General features: G+C 36.4%; 2 protein-coding genes across 2 annotated transcripts; both read right to left on the reverse strand.

Moving 5' to 3' along the window:
- Window positions 1-1059: 1059 nt before the first annotated feature.
- LOC131797618 (transmembrane protein 164) lies at window positions 1060-6653 on the reverse strand. Its single transcript, XM_059115270.2, has 6 exons — window positions 6212-6653; window positions 5225-5274; window positions 4632-4698; window positions 4199-4280; window positions 3210-3310; window positions 1060-2137 (listed from the first exon to the last, which is right to left on the reverse strand). Exons 1-6 carry the CDS (start codon window positions 6548-6550, stop codon window positions 1949-1951), a joined length of 828 nt encoding a protein of 275 aa, XP_058971253.2. The 5' UTR covers window positions 6551-6653; the 3' UTR covers window positions 1060-1948.
- A 1523-nt stretch (window positions 6654-8176) lies between these two features.
- On the reverse strand, window positions 8177-14446 carry LOC131797608 (diphosphoinositol polyphosphate phosphohydrolase 1-like). Its single transcript, XM_059115258.2, has 5 exons — window positions 14251-14446; window positions 14051-14161; window positions 13884-13928; window positions 13703-13775; window positions 8177-11034 (listed from the first exon to the last, which is right to left on the reverse strand). Exons 1-5 carry the CDS (start codon window positions 14332-14334, stop codon window positions 10934-10936), a joined length of 414 nt encoding a protein of 137 aa, XP_058971241.1. The 5' UTR covers window positions 14335-14446; the 3' UTR covers window positions 8177-10933.
- Between the last annotated feature and the right edge of the window lie 4713 nt (window positions 14447-19159).

Here is a 19159-nt window from a genome sequence, read left to right on the forward strand (position 1 = left end):
TGTTTTCCACTTTGCAACATTCTGTTTGTTTGTTGCCCATCAATACTGCTCTAATTATTGATCACACAGCCATAAATTTATTAGTTAGGCATCTTTTTTTCAGAAATTAATTTAAATAAAATTCATCTAAATATTATAAATTACTCAAAGATAGTTTCAGTTATTAATTAAGCCCATATTTCAAAGCATTACTGAATAAATTAAGAAATATTATCCATCATATAAGCCATTGAAGCAGTCGTTTCCCATTTCTAAGAAGGGAAGCAAGAAAAGGGAAGCGTGAGTGAAATAGGAGCCATGTTAAGGCAGAAGGTGACAGCAAGTTACAAAGGGAGATGAGGGAGAGGAGTAGGGTGGGGTAGCCTGTATACAGCTGCCCCATTATCCCACCCCCCACTCAGAAAAAAATTCAGAGGGCAGGGGGGGACTGTACACAGGCTGGGAATGGGGAAGATAAATGATTATTTGAGTGGTTGACACAAGAGCTGATGCTCATGGGAAGCAATAACATGTAAGGTTGATTAATTAAATCTCTTGGCTCTGCAGTAGGCCTTTTCTCCCCTCCCCCCTCCCATCCCCCTTTTCATGTAATACTTTTGCCAAATTGCCACTTGGTGGAAAGGAAACAGGAAAGACTGCTCCCAATAATTTCAGTAAATCAGTTTAGTTCTATAAATTAGGTTCAACCCTTAAACTCCCATAAGTGACCAAGACAGAATTTCTCTTTATATCAATACAATATCAAGCAGACAAGTGATGAAAATAAAGAAAAATATCAATTAGGGAATTATAAGTTGATTCAATCCCAAATTCTCCAAACTGTCATCACAAGAACTGTATAGAAGACAGAGAATTATTAATGAGATCTTGGGGGTTAAAGGGTTAAGACCCCTACTTCAAATTTTCTACATACAATTTCACAAGAATGCACCCATCTTCCTAATGGCTAGCAATAGCTCTGTAAAAGAGCAAGATGAAGGAAGTCTTATTTCTTGATTTTGAAAGATCACATTGCTTATACTGATCACTCAATGTAAAGTTAAGGACACATGACAGATCTCAGCCACAAAATCTATTTATTGCCATTAGTTAATGCAATTCTGGATTTCGAAATACATGGACACAAAAAGAGAGCAACGTAATGTTGTTTTCCATAATGTTTGAATAATCATTACAATGAGATTCAGAAAACTATAAACACTTTGATTTGATTTTAACAAGTCAACGACCTGTTTGTATTGATCAATCAAAATTTCATCTACAAAAAAAGAGGAAATCTTAACCCTTTACACCCTAACATCAGTATGCATATTCTCCATACTGTTCTCTAAATATTTCCTAAGATGCCAAAATGGAGAATTTGCTTAACAATCAAGATCTTCTCTAGTGCGTGATCAGCTCCTTTATTCTCCTGACCTTAATGTTTGATTCAGGGGTGATATGGCGAGGAGAAATTAGATGCCAGTTACTCTTAAGGATTAAAGGGTTAAGACCCCAAACCAATTACAGCTGCTGTTTGCAGTTTAGTTTCCTCACACCAGTTTAGCATTTGGAACACAACAACTTTCCATAATATTTCTGGTGTTTATAGTTTTCTGAGTTTTGCAGCAAGTTGTTTGTGCAATAAATTATTGAAGTCATAAATCTCCTTTGAAGCAATTTACAATTTTTTTAACTACCCATTCTAAAGCTTAAATTGTGAAAATGACCTTAGAAATATACAGATAATTATTATGTAAAATGACAAGCATTGCAAGTCAGTTATGTGTAACAAATGTCTTACAATGCAGCAGTGTATTTTACTGTATTCTAAAAAATTACTGAAACTAAAATTAATTTAGAATTGGCTATTAAATAGTATGTATGCATTTAATAAGTAGGTTTAAAGCAAGCATCACAGCTAAATGAACAGTAAGTATACACAGTTATGAATATCATCACTGAAAAGTCATTCTTCTTTTTTCCCCTCTGTCCCATACAATGCTTTCACAAATTGGTGTCCAACAATGCAAAATAATTTTCCAATTAAAAATATCAACAATGGTTGATGACAGCAGGCTATGATTCGATAATATGGTCCACTGAATGGGTCGCTAACGGCTGGACAAACCATGTTATTCAGGTTTATATGAAGGATCTGTAAAATAACATGGATAATTTCATTACCATGGTTACTGTTGTTACTAAAAATTTTTTTCACACCTATTGTATATTTTGAAGATGGCTCAGAACAGAACACATCTCACCACTTTGCTCTGATAATCATTTTTAGTGAGACTAAAAATCAAAAATTACTTTGATGTAATCTGCAATTAATCAATATATCGCCATCCTGCAGAAAGGGGACCACTCCAATCAACAGTTTGGTGACTATGAGTGTCAGTCTTGTATTCAGACTTACCCCTTTGCTTTATATTCCAATTTAACCCTTTACGCTCTTAAACATCAGAATGAATATTCTCCATACTGTTCTCTATACATTTCCTAAGGTGCTGGCAAGGAGAATTTGTTTAACAATTAAGAGCTTCTTTTTTTCGTGATCATTTCCTTTATTCTTGTGACCCTAATATTTGATCCAGGGGAATATTGTAAGGAGAAATTAGATGCTAGTCACTCTCAGGGGTTAAAAAGGGGGGAGGGGGGGGTCAGCCCCACAAGCTGGACAAGTTTTGGTCTAGTAAAGCCAGACAAGAAATTTTTTCTGATCATTATTTGAGGGAAATCTGGTTCTTGCCTTAAAACACTCAGGTAAAAAATGTTGTTTTTACTTTGTTGTGCAATTAAGTTAGAGACATGGATCTGATGTGTTGATAAAATATAGCTGTTTAATTCTTAAGAGTGACCAAAACAGAACTTCTCCTTACGATACCAGAAAAGATCAAGCAGACAAATTCTTACCAAATTCTCCAAACTAACATCATAAGAATTGTATAGTAGACAGTAAGGAGAATCACTGATGAGATCTTGCGATCAAAAGGTGTCATAATCAATTTGAATCAGTCAAGGCACAAGCATGGTAAAGGTACAAGGTGAGATATATGCTTTAGCCACTACTTTTTTCTCCCTGTAAACAGTTTTTCTTGCCTGCTTTTTCAATCGTTTTTGCTTGAGAGCTTCTGCCAAAACAGTACTTAAAGGTCACTCTGAAATTAGCCGAGCTATAGGAAACCTAAGAATGCTTTCATTCTCTTTTAGAGCTCACAACTTACCATTCCTAATGGCTGGAGAAACAGCAGCATATAAAAAGAGAAAAAGGTAAAAGTCAAAGTTGCCCATGTGAAGTCCCACACTGGTTCCAAAACAAATGGACCTGTTACAGGAAAATAAGGAAGAAAGGAGAAAAAAAAAGGTCAGTTTTTCACTAACTGTAAGAATTGAAAACATTTTTGGCCATCCATCAAATTTAAGCCCAACCCTTGTGAGTGACCGGCTTATTATTTCTCCCTAGAGTATCATCCTTGTATCAAACATTTCTATTATCAGAATAGAGGCAATGACCACCAACTAAGGAAGTTCTTGGTTGTTGAACAATTTCTCCTTTCCAGCACCTTAGAGAGAACAGTATTAAGAATATGCACACTGATGTTCGGTTGTAAAAGGTTACAAGTGATGAGTAATTCCTCCAAAAAGTGTCCTTGACATTTAACAATCTGAACTGTATGTCCCTACCCAAACCAACATTAAAACTATGAGTAGCTCACTCAGAGGAAGTAGTAATGAATGACATTTATTGGGTCATAAACACATTTTCCTTAACCCTTTCACTCCCAGATCAAATTTTTAATTCTCCATTCTCTCAACCATACAATTCTTTTAATGTAAGTTCAGAGAATTTAGTATTGGATCGCCTAATTATCCCCAAATTGATATTTTTCTTTAGTCTCATCACTTATCTGGTTGGTATTGTATAGATACTTTTAGCAGAAATTCTGTCTCAGTCACTTGTGGGAGTTAAAGGGTTAAATCCCAGAAGTGATTAACAGGTAACTTCTCGCTATAATTTCCACACATTCTCCAGCAAACAGGTAATGAGAAAACTCAAACTTATCAGGAAGAAGTTGTTATCTTGATCTAAGAGCAAATTCTCATACTTTATTTTCAAGGAAATGTTTCGCATTTAGAGGGGAGAATTAACAATCCGATCTTGAGAGTTGAAGGGTTAAAGAGTGTTACAAGTCAGGTAACAAAAGGCACATACCTTGAAGGGAAACAAGAAAAAAAGGCACAACAATGAGAATAAGGGTGTGCTGTATCCAATAAGTTGCAACTTCAAATGGTAACTGAAAGTAACATTTTATTTTTTAAAACTGGAAAACATTTTCTTTTTTCAACTGCATGTGCTTCCTACTTGTTAGTACCAAATGTAACCTAATTTAATAAAAAATTTGGAAGGAGTCCATGATACCAGGTTTTGTTGAATGTTAATCAGCAGACTGAGATGAGAGAAGAAAAAATTTAAGTTGAAGAAATTATAACACAATGTTCATGTCAATAAGTTGAAATCTTTGAGTTGTTTGTACTTTATATAGTACTGAGCAGCAATTTTTCACATCACAAGACAACCCTGAAATTTACCAAGGAAAATAAATTAAAAACATACTTGTTTCATTAAAGTACTTCTGTCAACTTACCAATCTAGTATTGACAACAGGAAACAGGATTGCTTGAAGAGCACCAAATAATAAGTAATTGTGAATCCTATGATCAAGGAAAGGAATTTTCACCTATACTTGTTCCTAACTTTGAGACAAAGAGCAAAGTTTGATGCAAAGTTCACAGACTGTTAAGTTCATTATGGGAAAAAAGGATGTTTACATTGTGTAATTTATCAATTTTGCCATTGATAAAAACAAAATGTCTTTGCAGAAAAGAGGTCTGGCAAGTTACCCATGAGCCTGAGTGGATGGCTTTTGACAAAAATTCTCAACTTGCTCAAAAGATAATGCTGTAAAAATGATAAGAATGCAGCCTATTTCATTAGAGATCAGCAAAAAAATCTGAAGATCTCAGTATCTATTATGCACCTATTACTGATCATTCAGGGGAGGAGGGGGGGGGGGGCACATAACTTTTCCCAAAGCAGGGCAATAGAAGAGTTTCTTCCCCTGCCAAGGTAAAACAATTTGTTCAAATCTCCTCTTACATTTCCATAAAAGGGTCATTTGTCACTACCTCCCATACCAATGATGAAATGAGTAATCATTTACCAGTTTTGGGTACTTACCTAAAAACCCATAAGACACGTTTACTTGGAGGTTCAACTAACAGATATATCTAGGGGAAAAAATAAATGAATCTTGAGCATGCTTTCATGCAGCCAAACTTGGTGATTTAATTATGGTTAGAATGAATTTTGTACAAAATAACTTTGCACGTATTTGACGATTTAGACCAGAGGTAACAGTCCACTTTTGGTGTACTTAATGAAAAACTACAGAAATTAAAGGTCACACTCCAAACATAGTCTGTCTGAAAGATTTCCAAATATCCCAATAGCAGTTAAAAACAAAGCCTTAGTCTCAAAAGTAGTCTACTGTTTGAGTCATTGTGTTCTTTTACCAAAGATCTGTCTGCATTATGAAGTATGGGTAATAAACAGGACTAAGCCCGTTCCTTTACACATCACCTTACCTCTGGTGAAAGTAAGGCTGACGTTTGGGCAAAACAGACCCTCTCCCCCGCTCCTTCTAGAAAACTTAACAGTGATCACGCAATGTAGGAAAGTGTGGCTCGTACTGAATTTACTGCAATCGATAACTCTCAAGTTTATTAAACATGCTTTCTCTTTTCATTTGTAGTTCCAAAACTCTTACACTGTCATTTCTCAAGTTCCTTCTGACGTGAACCAAAAAAACAACCCAGCGATTTGGCCTGGCCTTCTGGAAGCTTTATGTGACAAAAATCGATTAATTTTCTACCTTAATTTCGGTCATATCCAACAACAACAAAAAAGATACACTCATATGGAACTCCACTTATGTAGAAGCAGTTCTAGGTTAGATGTCAAATTTGCTGAGGTAAATTTCATTCTAAAAGTATCTTAGTCTCCAATTACAGCAAATAGCGGAAATCAAACAACGATTTTCATTAAAAAAATTAAAATGCTCAAGTCCTTCTTGAGATCCGTCGGCAAATTGCGATCAATTCTATTCATTGTTTTCCCGTCTAGAAAGATACAAAGGAGTAGGTGACAACAAGACACAAATCTTACCTGAATCGCTGTTATAACATGACAAGGATTGAGGAGGAAAATAACCTGCTTGGTGGCAAATTTGAAACCAATTTCTATCCCAAACACGAGGCAGTGTACGACCAAAAGAAGTCTTTTACCAACTCCACTACCTTCTCTGTACGCCGGCAAATCTTCTGGTACAGAAACTTTCCCTAACATTTTCCAGAACACCAAGATAGTAAAGAGTTCGTATACTACAGTTTCCACAACTCTCTGCCCCAGAGGCAAGAACTCGGCGCATTCTTTACCGCCGTTTCCGGGCAAAGTGAAGTCGACACCTCCATACAAAACATCAGTAACGTATTTCACGTCTATCATTCTGATAAATTTGATCAAAGAAAGCCTGATCGTTGCGAAGAACTACTTAACATTATCTATTTACACATTCATTATTTATCTCGGCCAAAAAAACCGGCGTAGCTTGCTAGTCTAACTTGCTTGGTAACCGAACCAATAATCGCGTGACCGGCAAAAAAAACAATCTGTCACAGGAGGGTAAGGGGGTGGGAAGGGGGTGTACGGCTATACCGCATGCTTGGGGTGATCCGGATTGAGAGCGTTTTTTCAACATTGCTTTAGCTGTAGATTTGAGAAGGGCACTACATCTGCACCAAAAATGGACAGGAGTGAAAAGAAGCCAAGAGAAATGGAGAATCCCAAGAGCCCTGTTATAACGGCTTGCACCTGTGCCTTTCTGCCCTCAATTAAGGCCGCCCCTCAACCGAAAAAAAACGATATTCAGAAAACAATTACCTCCCTCCGAATTATAGCTACCAAAATTTTCCGGTTGTTGTTTTGCTAATTGATGTTTTTTACCTGCTCTAGTAATCTAACAGTGATTAGCATCTAATTTCTCCTTTATCACTAAATCATTCCTTAAGATTAAGAGAACAAAGAAAATTATTACCAACCTGAGAAGCTTTGATTGTTAAATGAATTCTTATTGTCAGTAACAAAGGAAATAACAAGAGACGAGTATGGAGAACATGGAACACCCAAAAAAGCAACGTTTTGAATTGTTGATTGTGTCAAAGCTGACACCCTCAAAGTAAATCTGTCTAATACTGTAGCATACTATGGACAGGCCTTGAATCAATTTCTTTTTCACAATATACCCAGGAGGAAACATACAGCTGGCCCAGGTTAGAGATGTTGTTTTAAAAGTTTGAAATACATCTCACCCAGTGCCCATGCTTTCTTTCTGTGCATTCCTTGTTGGCTTGTTTGACAAGGATATTTTTACATTGCCACCCTTAGGAACAATCATTACACATCAACACCCTTCTGTAAGTTGTTTAAGCCCAGTGCACAGCACCCACTCAGATTCCTCCCCCAAATTAAAAGTACTTATAAGAGAAGAGTGTTGATTGTACCAAACACGATCCAGGAATGTATTGGTTCTCTCTAACATTGCTTTGTAATGGGTCTAGAAAACTTGTGCCGTCCTGTAACCAATCAGATGCAAACAGAAGACAGGCACTGTTAAACCACATATGCGTCAAGGTGTTTATTTGTTCCCACTTTTTACTTCTCATCTGCTCTTTGTTCTATTTCCCATGTTCTAATTGGCTGGTATGTTTGCATCTCCTTTGGTTTTAATCATCGATTGCAATGTGCTTCATGGTCAGGGAAAAGGGCAAAATAATTTGACATAGGGAGCTGGAAAGGGGATGCTAGTAAAGTCTAACCTATATGTTTGAGTGGAGTTTGACAAACTTTGTTTTCAAGTGATCAGGAGAATAAAATAACAAATATTTTTCCGCCCTGGCTGCGAAGAAAATTGGCTGAGGATTAACACCAGACTCCCAGATGACTTTAGGAAAACTTCAAAATCATTTGGTTTCACCGCCCTTGTTGCGTCAGTCAAAAAATATCCAACAAATTTTTGACAAACATAATTTAATATCTCTAAAGCTTCATAAGATTCAATTTTTCACAACTCCACACATAAAAAACATTACATTTATTTTATAATCATAAATTTCACTTTTTAGCTCTAAATTGTACTTTATTTAGCAAAGTTATCAGTTTTCTAATAAAGAATTGCTCCTTGCTATAAAATCAAAGTTAACTATCCCACACATAGTATGAACTAATCTCTCTGTTGAAGTACCTGGGGATTTCAACAAAAGGAAATAAGTTTCTAAAGAAACTGTGGTGCTGTGATGGTGGGAGAGCATAAACAATAATTTTGGTTTCATCAACTGAGTTACTAATGTAAATTAGCCATCATAAAGAGTTCAAAGCTGACATTATGAGCATTAGCCCTTTGTCAAACCATTTGCTCTGATGAAAGGCTAATGCTCAAAGCAATAGCTTTGAACTCTTTGCAGTGGCTAATTTTACATTATGAAATCAGTTGATAGAACCAAAATTATCTGGTTGCAATAAAAGTCTGTTACCGGCAGTCTACCACCAGCTGCAAGGCCTCTTTCCACCATCTGTCTGGTTTACAAGCAAGCTCTAGTGTTTGGGATTCACCTTGCAGCACAGCTGCCTATTAAACCATTTTCTGCTGCTTATTGAGTAAAAAGTTATTGAAACCCCAGGGTACTTGAACTCATTTAAGTTTTGAACAAATTAATATCTTAATGGTCAATAGTTTGCTGTAATTGAAGGGCTGTAACAGAACACTGTATCACAACAATTCCATTTACTTTTTATAAAAAAAGACCCTTCTGGTATAAATTGAAAGACAAATGACTTGTGATTGAGTATGCATTGAATAATCTCTTTATACAGACTCTTTTATTTTGGCTTTTGCTTAATTTTTTCTCACTCTGATGTAATAGTTGTGGAGCTAACATAAGTATGACTTTGTCATTGACTCTACAACTCCCAAGATTCAATAAGGTATTCTCCCAACTGACTACCCACAATTTCTTGCAAATTAGACAAGAGAATTTGGGGTTATGTCAGGAGAACACCCACTATTTGCTAGCAAACTACCACATCTGATCTCATAACCTGATTACAGGATAACATATTGGAATCACGATGAGAAAATACATGTAGATCACTTTCATGAGTGGAAGAATTTAGCAGTCTTGTATTTACTGTTTGGGACCATTCAATCAGATAACTTTCGTTGGACTTTGTGTTACAGGCCCTTCACCACTACATCTTACACAATTACATAAACATTCTAAGATAGTGAACGAAATACACACAACTATGTCAACAGTCTTTTGTTCAGAACTTAAACTCTACTATAGAGGAAAAAGAAAACATCTAAATGATGTTATATTTCAAGTTTTGGAGCAATTTTCAGTTGAGTATGGTAAGTAATCCTGGATTGCACAGGTTTTGGTAAACTACACTATGATTGGTTTGAAAAAACTGATGTAATCATTGCACTCAGTGGCATGAAAATATAAAACTCAGAGTAATCAAATCATACAATTATCATAAAAAGAGTCTGAAAGAAATACACATATCAGATTCAGACTTCAATCAACAAAACCACTGACAATTTAAATAATTATATCCCTCTAGAAAAATACAATTAGGGTGTTCAGTTTAAGAAGGGCCTTGGTCCCTAACAAGTAACATCAGTTCCAAACATAGAAGAGAAGAAATTATTTCTGAAAGAAGTCATGAAATTTTAAGTCAACTCATGGCAAAGAATCACTAACACAGGCACACTTATAAGGTGATTAACTACCAAGTTTGGAGCAAACACAACTGTCTCTTATCATCATATATTCTAAAATTATTTCATATACATATCACATTGTTACCTGAATATAATATACTAGAGTTTTTTTACTCTGAGTTATTACTTTGGCCTTTCCAAGGAAAGCAAACTTTTTGCACTCTGCCTTACTTTTTTGCTCACTTTCATCACCAAAACAACCATCCCCCAACCTCCTTTGTACATAACATGTGACTGAACCCTTAACTAAATTTCTCACAACTACTGTCCAGTGATACTTTCTTCAAATAATGTACATGTGTGTTATCACATAAACCCTTCAAGTTCCAGCTGTGACCAGAAACTAATTTCTAAGAGGAGAAAAAAGACCATTACCCTTTCTCGATTGTTATTCATTCACACAGGCAATTTTCTTGAGGAAGTACAAGTATTGTAATACAAGATTAATATGCAAGTTGGTAACTCATGGCACTTGAAGAGTTTCAGGTAAATTACATGTACATGTCCATCTACCAAACAGAATCACACCACGTGAAGTCTAAGAGAGTGCTATCCATCAAAGCTTGAATTAACCAGCCATACATTTGAAAACCAATTGAACAAAAAATGTATTGTCACAAGGTATGAAAATATAACTATATGACAGTGTATACTGATAATTTCTCTGTTTGGAGTTACTTTTTGTGTCTACATCTTTGTTTCTGAGATAAAACAGACTTTTTTTCTTTGGATACATTACTGGTTACTTTGAATAACTAAAGCACTTTCTTATTTACCCTCAACTATCTGTTTAAAATCCTGTAGCTCCCAAGATCTGACAACTATTAAGGTAACTATAGAGCTACTTCACTGTAATTACACAGTTTAGAAATTTGATATGATTAAAAGGATAAATATGCTTATCACTACTCAGAGGCAAAAGCTTCAAAGGTAACATACAAAAATCAAAACTTTGACTCAAACAATTACATAATTTTACAAAGACACTCTTTGCTGCTTCAACATTAAGACAATACAAACCAGCTCTACTGGTTGGGCTTGCTTTGTCACCTGTTGCTACAAGCTTTATCCAAGTATTCTTGCTGATATGGTTTGGCATTCAACATTTCTTTTGCAGTTTCTATGGGAAACCAAGACCTGGTGCGATCTGGGTGACAAAAGAAGAAAGAAAAGGTAAATATTGATGCAGCAGATGAAGCTGGTTAAAAAGAGGGACTCCTTGCAGAAAGGCCTGGTTGTGTTTTTCAGTAAAACTCTTATCTCTCATGATGGACCAGGCTGGATAAGAGCAGATAGAGGAGGAGTATCACAGCCTCAAGCATATTTGGGCTCAAAGAACATTGACAAATAGATTCTTCTGACAGACTACCAGTTGAAGCCTATACAGTTAAGTCTACTGTACCCCACTGACTAAACCTTAAAGGACTGTCTTCCTCCCTCTGTATCCAATATGAGAATGCAGAATGTACTATACAAGCTATTTGTAATATTCATCATAAAAGATTTATCAGAACACAAAATGGTCATGCATTTAATCTTTTTTGCAACAAGATTTCAGGTACAGGGAAATGCAATAAATCTTTCTCTTAAAGAGTTTGATGGGACACACAAAACTTGATTTTATTTAGGAGAGCAAATTCAGATAGCCAGGACATCATACATCTCTACCATCACTTTTCTCATATCAATGTAAAGTTGTTCACTCTAAAATCCTGGGCAGTATATGTAGATAATGAAAATAGTGTGTTACAACACAAGTTATTGATGCAGAGCTGTGATCAAGCTTCTGCTATGAAATAAAGTGTTTGGGTTGTTAAACCTCCTGATCATTTTAACTTAAAATGTATTGTAGTTTTCAGCATTCAACCAAAGCTATTGACTTTTTTTTTGGGAAAGCTTGCCAGTTTAGAGCAATTTCATTAGCAGCCTCAATTTAAAATTACACAAAGAAAGTTTCAGTTCTAGTAAAAATTTCACAAGCTTTTTGATAGCAGTTACCTCTGAATGCAAATAAGTTTCTCCAAAGGAAGCAAGGTCAAAACATACAACAACTTTAAGGTCAAATTTTGCACATTAGGTGTAAATAGCGTCTTTATCATCATCAAATCTTAATGACATCTGCTCAATGTTTGTCTCCATGTACCTCTCCCTTAATGGCTGTGATGACTTTTTTTTAATTCTGAGTTGTTCATTATTCAAAAGCCCATGTAAATATAAATCCCTGGGTAAAGTGTCCTTTTGGTTGTACTGTTCTACTAACAGAGAGGGCATTTTGATTCACTTCTTTGCCACTAACAAAGCTGTCTTGGTCCTGAAAAACCAACATTTTTTTGTAAAACTAATGTCAGTTCATGTGAGATCCTGAAAATACTCTAATAAATTATGACCTGAATTTGCATAACCACTCTAGAGTGTGAAACTATCAGCAGCCTTTGTTTGTACATTGGAATCTTTAAACTTTATAATCCCAGACTAAACATCACCTTACTGTGAAAACAACTTCAAATTCTCATCTTGACTTATAACTGAAAAGCTCTCCTTGAAAACTGATATTTGTATTTGCTTTGTGTAGATTGACACCTTAAAAATCCCATTTAGTTTTTTTTTTCTTTCAGTATGTTTTTGATAACTACATTTTGATGATACACTTATGTCCAAAAGAAAGCCACGAAACCTTTTCTCTACATTACGTAAATTTAATTGGAAAACATCAATATTGTAAAATTGTCCCACACCATTTTGTAATAAAGAAAAAGCAATTATCTTGACCTGATTGTTTTTAAATTCTAGTGGTCAAGGATTTGAATGTTCTCTATTCCCTTTCAAAACCAGCTTGTTTGAGTTCAACTAACTAACTGGATGAGAGATTTTTCATTTGTTAGACTTTATCAAATGCTCAGCAAAACAATCTGCCACAAAATGAATCAACTAAACTAAAGCAGATTGTCACTGTATTAATAATTAAACTGATAACTGGTTCTTGAATTATGAAAACTTGCCAAGCAAATGCATACTCTGAGCTAAACTGTCATGAACACAAGCTTGCAAGGTTGATATATGTGATATATATTGGTTTGACATTTTGCTATCCACATCTTTGATCGTGTTGCTCTAAAACTGATCGTAAAACTGAACACATTGCATCCTTCAACTATGTTTTGGAAAGGGGTCTACAGCTAGTGAATAATAGATGACCTCTTCCTGCAAATCTAAAGGAAAAACGTCTTGTTTTGCTGATCTTTGTTCTGCACATAACAATTGCTTAATTTGCCTTGGAGTGAATATCAAGGGATTACAAAGCATCAAGAATCGTAACATCCTATCCATGTAACACAGAAATGAAAGACGCCGGTAAGCTTTCATGACTCGACTTCTCTAACCCATCACGACGAAGGAAAACAACATTCTGTTCCGTTATTAAAAAAACCCATCGGTGGGAATCTATTATGTAGTCATCTCACAATTACCACTACGTTAAAATGAAATGAGAAATAGACTTTGGCCGATTTAAAATTAAAATTTACAACGTAACAGTCAGCCCCAAACTATTTCTACACATGCACGGTTGCAACCCTGAACATTCGATCGTAGTTGGTGCAGAAAAGAGTTGTCTGAAAAACACAACCAGAGAGGTAGAGATCAAGAGGTGTGAATATGCGTAAAGTAACAATAATCTACCGTTTCTACCGCTTTTTGATCTTTGTAAACAATGAACGTCGCATCACTGGCATTAGAATACACGCGTCAGCTTACGATGTTGTTGTTTGAAGGCAATGTAGCAAGGAAAGAAATGTCATGTTAGACAAAACCCCTACCTTCTTCCCACTTATCAAGCATTTCTGTGACAATTAAGACGTAAACAGCCGTTCGAGTTTGGTTGACATCGTTCTGAAGAGAGGATGAACAAATCACAATGGAATTAGTACAAGAAGTCTATAGAAGTACGAACACGAAAATGAAGAAGGTTTAAAACGTAAAGCGATATTCAAAACAAACCTGGAATTCTCCAACAAAACGACCAAGCGTTCCACGAACTCCAGCCTGTAAAGAGAACAAGCCGATGTGGTGAGGGTTTAAAGGAAAGTAAACAAACAGAGAAAAATAGAAACTGTTTTGGTCTACTGGCTTATAAATTATCCTGTTTCGAACAGTCTGATACTAACTTCTTCTTCAACTTCACGAACAGCAGCTTCTTTCCAGTCTTCTCCACGTTCGACACCTCCAGAAGGGACCACCCATCTACCAGGATGTCGACAGCTCGAAACTAACAGCACCTAAAGGATAAAACCGAGACAGGGCACTTAGAAAGATCGAGCCACAACGAGGTCGAACATTGCCATGTGCATCATAAACGAGTCAAAACCTCTTCCTCCTGTTCGCTTTTAAAACAGACACATCCAGCTCTTCTCGTGTATCCATCTTTGTCTTTAAGCCGGTTTTTTATCATTTTTTTAGGCAGAATATTGGGTTGGAAGACGACAGGACTCACTGCATTTCTCTCAGGGCAATAACCAGCAACCTCGTCGCCATGACAAGACTGCTGCTTATTCGAAGGAGGCCGCTGGCTTTATAGCATACAGCGCTGCATTGTGGGATATATCAGCGCTCGTCAATCCCGGTTTAGTCTAAAAATAGAATTTTTTTGCTCGCTATTTCCTCAAACTTCATCATAAATTCGCAATACAGAATTCATTGGCAAAGATGTATGTTACCCATAAATTGTTCTAAATATTGATAAGTGCGAGTTTCTCCTGGAGCTTGACAAATTTCTATGACATGACATAATAATTTCACGTGCGCTATCTTTTACTACAAAGGACTCGCCATGCGAGTAGGTCGTGACGAGACTTAGCGTTAGTGCGTGTGGTTTAGGGTTGCGGCCAGGTCATCATATTATGCATCGTGTTTCTTCCTTCTCCAAGATCTCAATATTGATTCCTCCACTGTCTATTGTGAAATAGTTGGATGTTAACTTTGCCAAATTGCTTTATCATTTAAAAACATTTATTGGCTTATTCTTGTAAATTACCAGCGCCGCGTTTCTGCCGATTTATCATTGAGCCAAAACAATAAAATAATCAGCAATGAATATCAGAACAATAGGAAATATCTGAAGGAGCCGACTGCAGCTCATGTTTTAAAAATCACGATTGACCGGAAGCGTATAAATAGTAGACATGGTAAAATACACGTGATCAGTTCATGATTAGAGTTAGTTTTGCATAATATTATTGGTTCATAAAATGGCGCCAGTTTTCCCGACTAATCTAAGAAAGAAGTCTAGCGAAACTGATTCAATCCCGGATTACATGCGACACGGACCCATGAGATAAAACTGTTTCTAGGATAAGGAGAAATTACTAATTGGTCTCTCAGGGGGTTAAGGGATTGCTGATCGAGGTGAACGCAAGTGGTGAGTTTTTGCTCATCGACATGAAATATAACTGTGATCAAAGTTCAACGAGCTTCCACGTCATTTTGTACAATGAATTTAATTATCGAAACTAAACGAACAGCGAAAACCAGATTATACGTCACCAAAAATCATTTTTAGATGTGGTGTTTACCTTTAAGGTGCATGGGAATCCCTCGAAAACTTTGGATCCTGAAATATATCCTACAAGTCTTTTGCGTCACGAGGCTTTGTGGGCCAATATTAGGGCCTTCTTCGTTATTAAGGGCGTATGCATTAATTGCTTCTAATTGGCAATAAAAGTGATTGCAAACATCGGTTTAGAAAAGTAGCTGAAACTTAGCTTTAAAGAATTGCTCAAATATAGGGACGAGACTTAAGATTACTCTTAAGTCTAACAGAATAAAACACTTGGTTCATTTGTGTTCTAAAGGTTTAAAATCATTCAAGAAATTTGCATAAATTGAAGTTTGCTATGAAATCGTTGACTTTTTCGTGCTTGGTAAATGCACCGCTAACAGTAGCTTCTAACGACAGAATTTGCACAAATGTTATTGAGTACATTTGGGACAGGCATATCACCGGCCTTAACGACCCAACGCAAGTTTAGTGCCGACTTCTAAAGTAAATATCAGCTCCTATAGGTTGAAGATGGAGGATACAGCGATCAAGTGTCGCAGAAGGCAAAATCGTTAGGCCAATTTAGACTATCAGTCCGAACAAGAGTAAGTATCGCGAAGAATTAATGTGAATTCGAACTCAAAGTGAGCTCATGTAAAGGTTCCACTGCAGTCTCGTACAAATGCGCCTGAACAAGTTTGTTTTAACTATGCATCTGATTGGCTGAGAGAGGGGGGCGTGCTATCGGGACTGCTCAGGGGTGTATTGAAGAAAGATAATTAAATCGCTAACTATCAAAAATAACTCTGTTGTCGTTTCTAGAATAAAATTATCTCAACAAAAATTTTCATTCTGTTCCTAGATAAAGTGTTTTAATACTTTGCAGATTCATAGCATTGTAACATAATTTCGGTAACTAGATTTGAATTTAGAATACCCTCCCCTAGGCAAGAGTAGTTTTCTCTTTTTTCCTTTGGCAGACAAGTTTTTGAAAAAAGTTATAATAATAGCTCTATTTCATTCAAATCCTCACATAGAATCACTTGAAAAGGCCTCTTTCTAAGAGTTCCGTGAGAAAGCAAACTGCAGGGCCCAGTGCATGAAGTGGAGGCTAACTAGCTAACTGAAATTTAACATATGAAAAAAGCTTAAGGGGGGAAGTTTCTAAAGTAGCTGTGGTGTTGCGTCGATGGGAGAGTATAACAGGGTAATCTTGTACAATAAACTGAGTCGATAACGTAAATTGGCCACCGTAAAAAGTTTCAAAGCTGGCATTTCGAGCGTCAGCCCTTCGTCAGAGTGAATGACGAAGGTCTAAAGCTCGAAACGTCAGCTTTGAAAATCTTAACGGTGACCAATTTACGTTACTGAATTACCCTGAAATCTAACAAACTATATCTTCTTTTAAACCGTTGTTTCTAAAAAGTGATAAATCACAAACATATTGGAAAAAAATAATGAAAAAAATAGAAAGGAAAAGAACAAAACCAGAGAAACAACGGAAACATATATTTTTTCATTTTTAAGTTTTTTTCCGTAAAGGATACTTAACACGCAGCAAGCCTCGACCCCGTGAACTCAATCGCCTCGACCTCGCCACAGCTAAAAAAATCGATCTGTTATGTTTTCTTTCGTTTGCTGCCTAATCAATTAACAACATAAAACTATAAAATTTTGCTCCTTGTATATGAGTGTTTTGATGCAGATTATTGATTTGACAAACTTTGTTAAGTCTCTCTCATTCATCACAGTTCCATGATTCGTTCAAGGGGTTTTCAATTTCCACACAATTTATTTTTTATGAAGTGTGAGGCAATACTCATTCTACTGTCAAACTATGATGCTTTACAAGATTGCAACTCTTCCTGCAATCCCAAGATACACCAGTTGTTCGAATAATAATCAATGCATCTAATTAACGAAACTGGCAAGCGTTTCTTTCAGTGTCTATTCCCGGCTGGGGTCATGCATCAAGCTCCTTATTTATTATTTTATTTAACAATTTGCCAAAGGCAGGTAAATTTACAATAGAGGACAAGGTTGTCCCCTACTAGGTAAATTACCTTTCCCTATCCCCTACAAACAAACAACATTGAAACCCAAACCACTTACAAGCCCCAATGCTAGGAAATAACAAAATACATAATCATTAACGAAAGAAAAAAAAAAGAAAAAAACTAGTTGATTCACATGTACAAGAATTAAGAGCATTGAAACGACGACATTTTACACAAAATTTGGCCGTCGAGGATTGTGTAAACAAAAACGCATCCATTGTTACTCACGATTCGCATTAAGCAAATAATATCAGTATTTTTTACTTACCGAGCAGGCGAACGCGGTGTAAGAAAGTGCACTGCTGAAGGTCGGATCGACGGCTTTCCATAATGGTTTCTCTTCTCATTCCCAAGTTAGGTGCTTCACTTCTCAATATATTCCCACTACTACTTTGGAATTTTTATCAATGAAAAAAAATTTTCCAACGAAGACGTGACTTCATCGTATTGAGCAATACTCTTTCACATTTTGCCTTTGACCTTTCATTTGTCAAGAAATTTAAAGAGGACTCTGCCAGTTATCTCTCGATTTGATTGATGTCTGTCATGTTAACTGGCACTCAGGTTCTTTCTACGTACACATCTGTAAGTTACACCAATAAGTTGTTTAATTTTAATTAAGTCTGTGGAAACGCTCACTACCAACAGAGCTTCCTAGAATCGGACAGGAAAGTAAAATTACGAGGCCGATTCACAATGAAAATAAGAGAAGCATATTACAGTCACACTTACAAGTAGCAAATTCTTTCCTAAGGACGACTCTAAATCAGGAAATTATAAGTTATTTGGGAACTGACTAAGCTGCGAACATATATAGATGAATTTCGGGGCGAAAAGAAGTGACCACAGGAAATGCCAGCATTCACAGCTAGGGACCCATTAGTAAGTAATGGCTCCTGTCACAGCGCACAGTCCAGTGGGAGCTAAAATTACCCCTTGACCAGCGTGCGCAGCGGTTCAGAAACTTTAATTAAAATTGTAAAACAACTTGATTTGGGTTCACAAAACTGTTGAAGAGGGTACAGGGCGTCAAAATTTCTCTGTTCATCAAACTTCACCAGGTGGGCCCTGGTTTTATCCGCCGTTATAGTAATATTTCCCTTTGCAATTTGCCACAGCTTAAAAAAAAATTCTAAAAACATGAATATAGAAATTAGCAATCTCTTAGCTCTAGTAAGGACTACTTAGTGTTTATTCAAACGAAACCCATTTGTTTGTTATGTTATCTGTATTGTTGTAAAATTCTCTAAGTCAGTGTCCGCTTTGATTTACGTTGAAGGTGACGCAAGCGTTTTTGCCATCGATTTGAAGCTCCTATAGCTTCGGGTGCTTATGAGAAGCTAGCTCTCATAACATTGCTCTCGAGGTGTCAAGTGAAGAAGTCGATATTGGATTTGTTGTTTCAGTTCATTGTTTTGATGGTGGGCCAAGGGTGTAAGAGTGTGGGTTCTGCCCTTAGGTGTCATCTTAGCACGCAACTTGCTTGCGAAATCAGCCATATCGTCTACTGCATAGCAGTTCATAGTTGTTCAGTTCTGTCCACACTTTATACATGCTTTGTGTTTTTCGTTGATTTTTTCATCATTTCAGTTTTGTTCGTCGGCCTTTGAAGGAGAGAAAGAACTGGACTCTAAATAACTTTTATTTCCCCGCCTCCAGCCCCGCCCCCAAACCTCTCAACT

The sequence above is a fragment of the Pocillopora verrucosa genome, chromosome 6 (genome assembly GCF_036669915.1).
Source record: "Pocillopora verrucosa isolate sample1 chromosome 6, ASM3666991v2, whole genome shotgun sequence".
Taxonomy (NCBI): Eukaryota; Metazoa; Cnidaria; class Anthozoa; order Scleractinia; family Pocilloporidae; genus Pocillopora; species Pocillopora verrucosa.

What these genes read in the sequence shown, in the direction of transcription:
- LOC131797618 (XM_059115270.2), bottom strand. Translation starts at nt 6,550, where the DNA reads ATGATAGACGTGAAATACGTTACTGATGTTTTGTATGGAGGTGTCGAC. An exon ending in CTGTTGTCAATACTAGATTG is followed by an intron (nt 4,281 to 4,631) that starts GTAAGTTGACAG and finishes TGTTACTTTCAG; the next exon opens with TTACCATTTGAAGTTGCAAC. An exon ending in TTCTCCAGCCATTAGGAATG is followed by an intron (nt 2,138 to 3,209) that starts GTAAGTTGTGAG and finishes GTTATTTTACAG; the next exon opens with ATCCTTCATATAAACCTGAA.
- LOC131797608 (XM_059115258.2), bottom strand. Translation starts at nt 14,334, where the DNA reads ATGATAAAAAACCGGCTTAAAGACAAAGATGGATACACGAGAAGAGCT. An exon ending in AAAGCGAACAGGAGGAAGAG is followed by an intron (nt 14,162 to 14,250) that starts GTTTTGACTCGT and finishes TTTATCCTTTAG; the next exon opens with GTGCTGTTAGTTTCGAGCTG. An exon ending in GTTTTGTTGGAGAATTCCAG is followed by an intron (nt 13,776 to 13,883) that starts GTTTGTTTTGAA and finishes TCCTCTCTTCAG; the next exon opens with AACGATGTCAACCAAACTCG.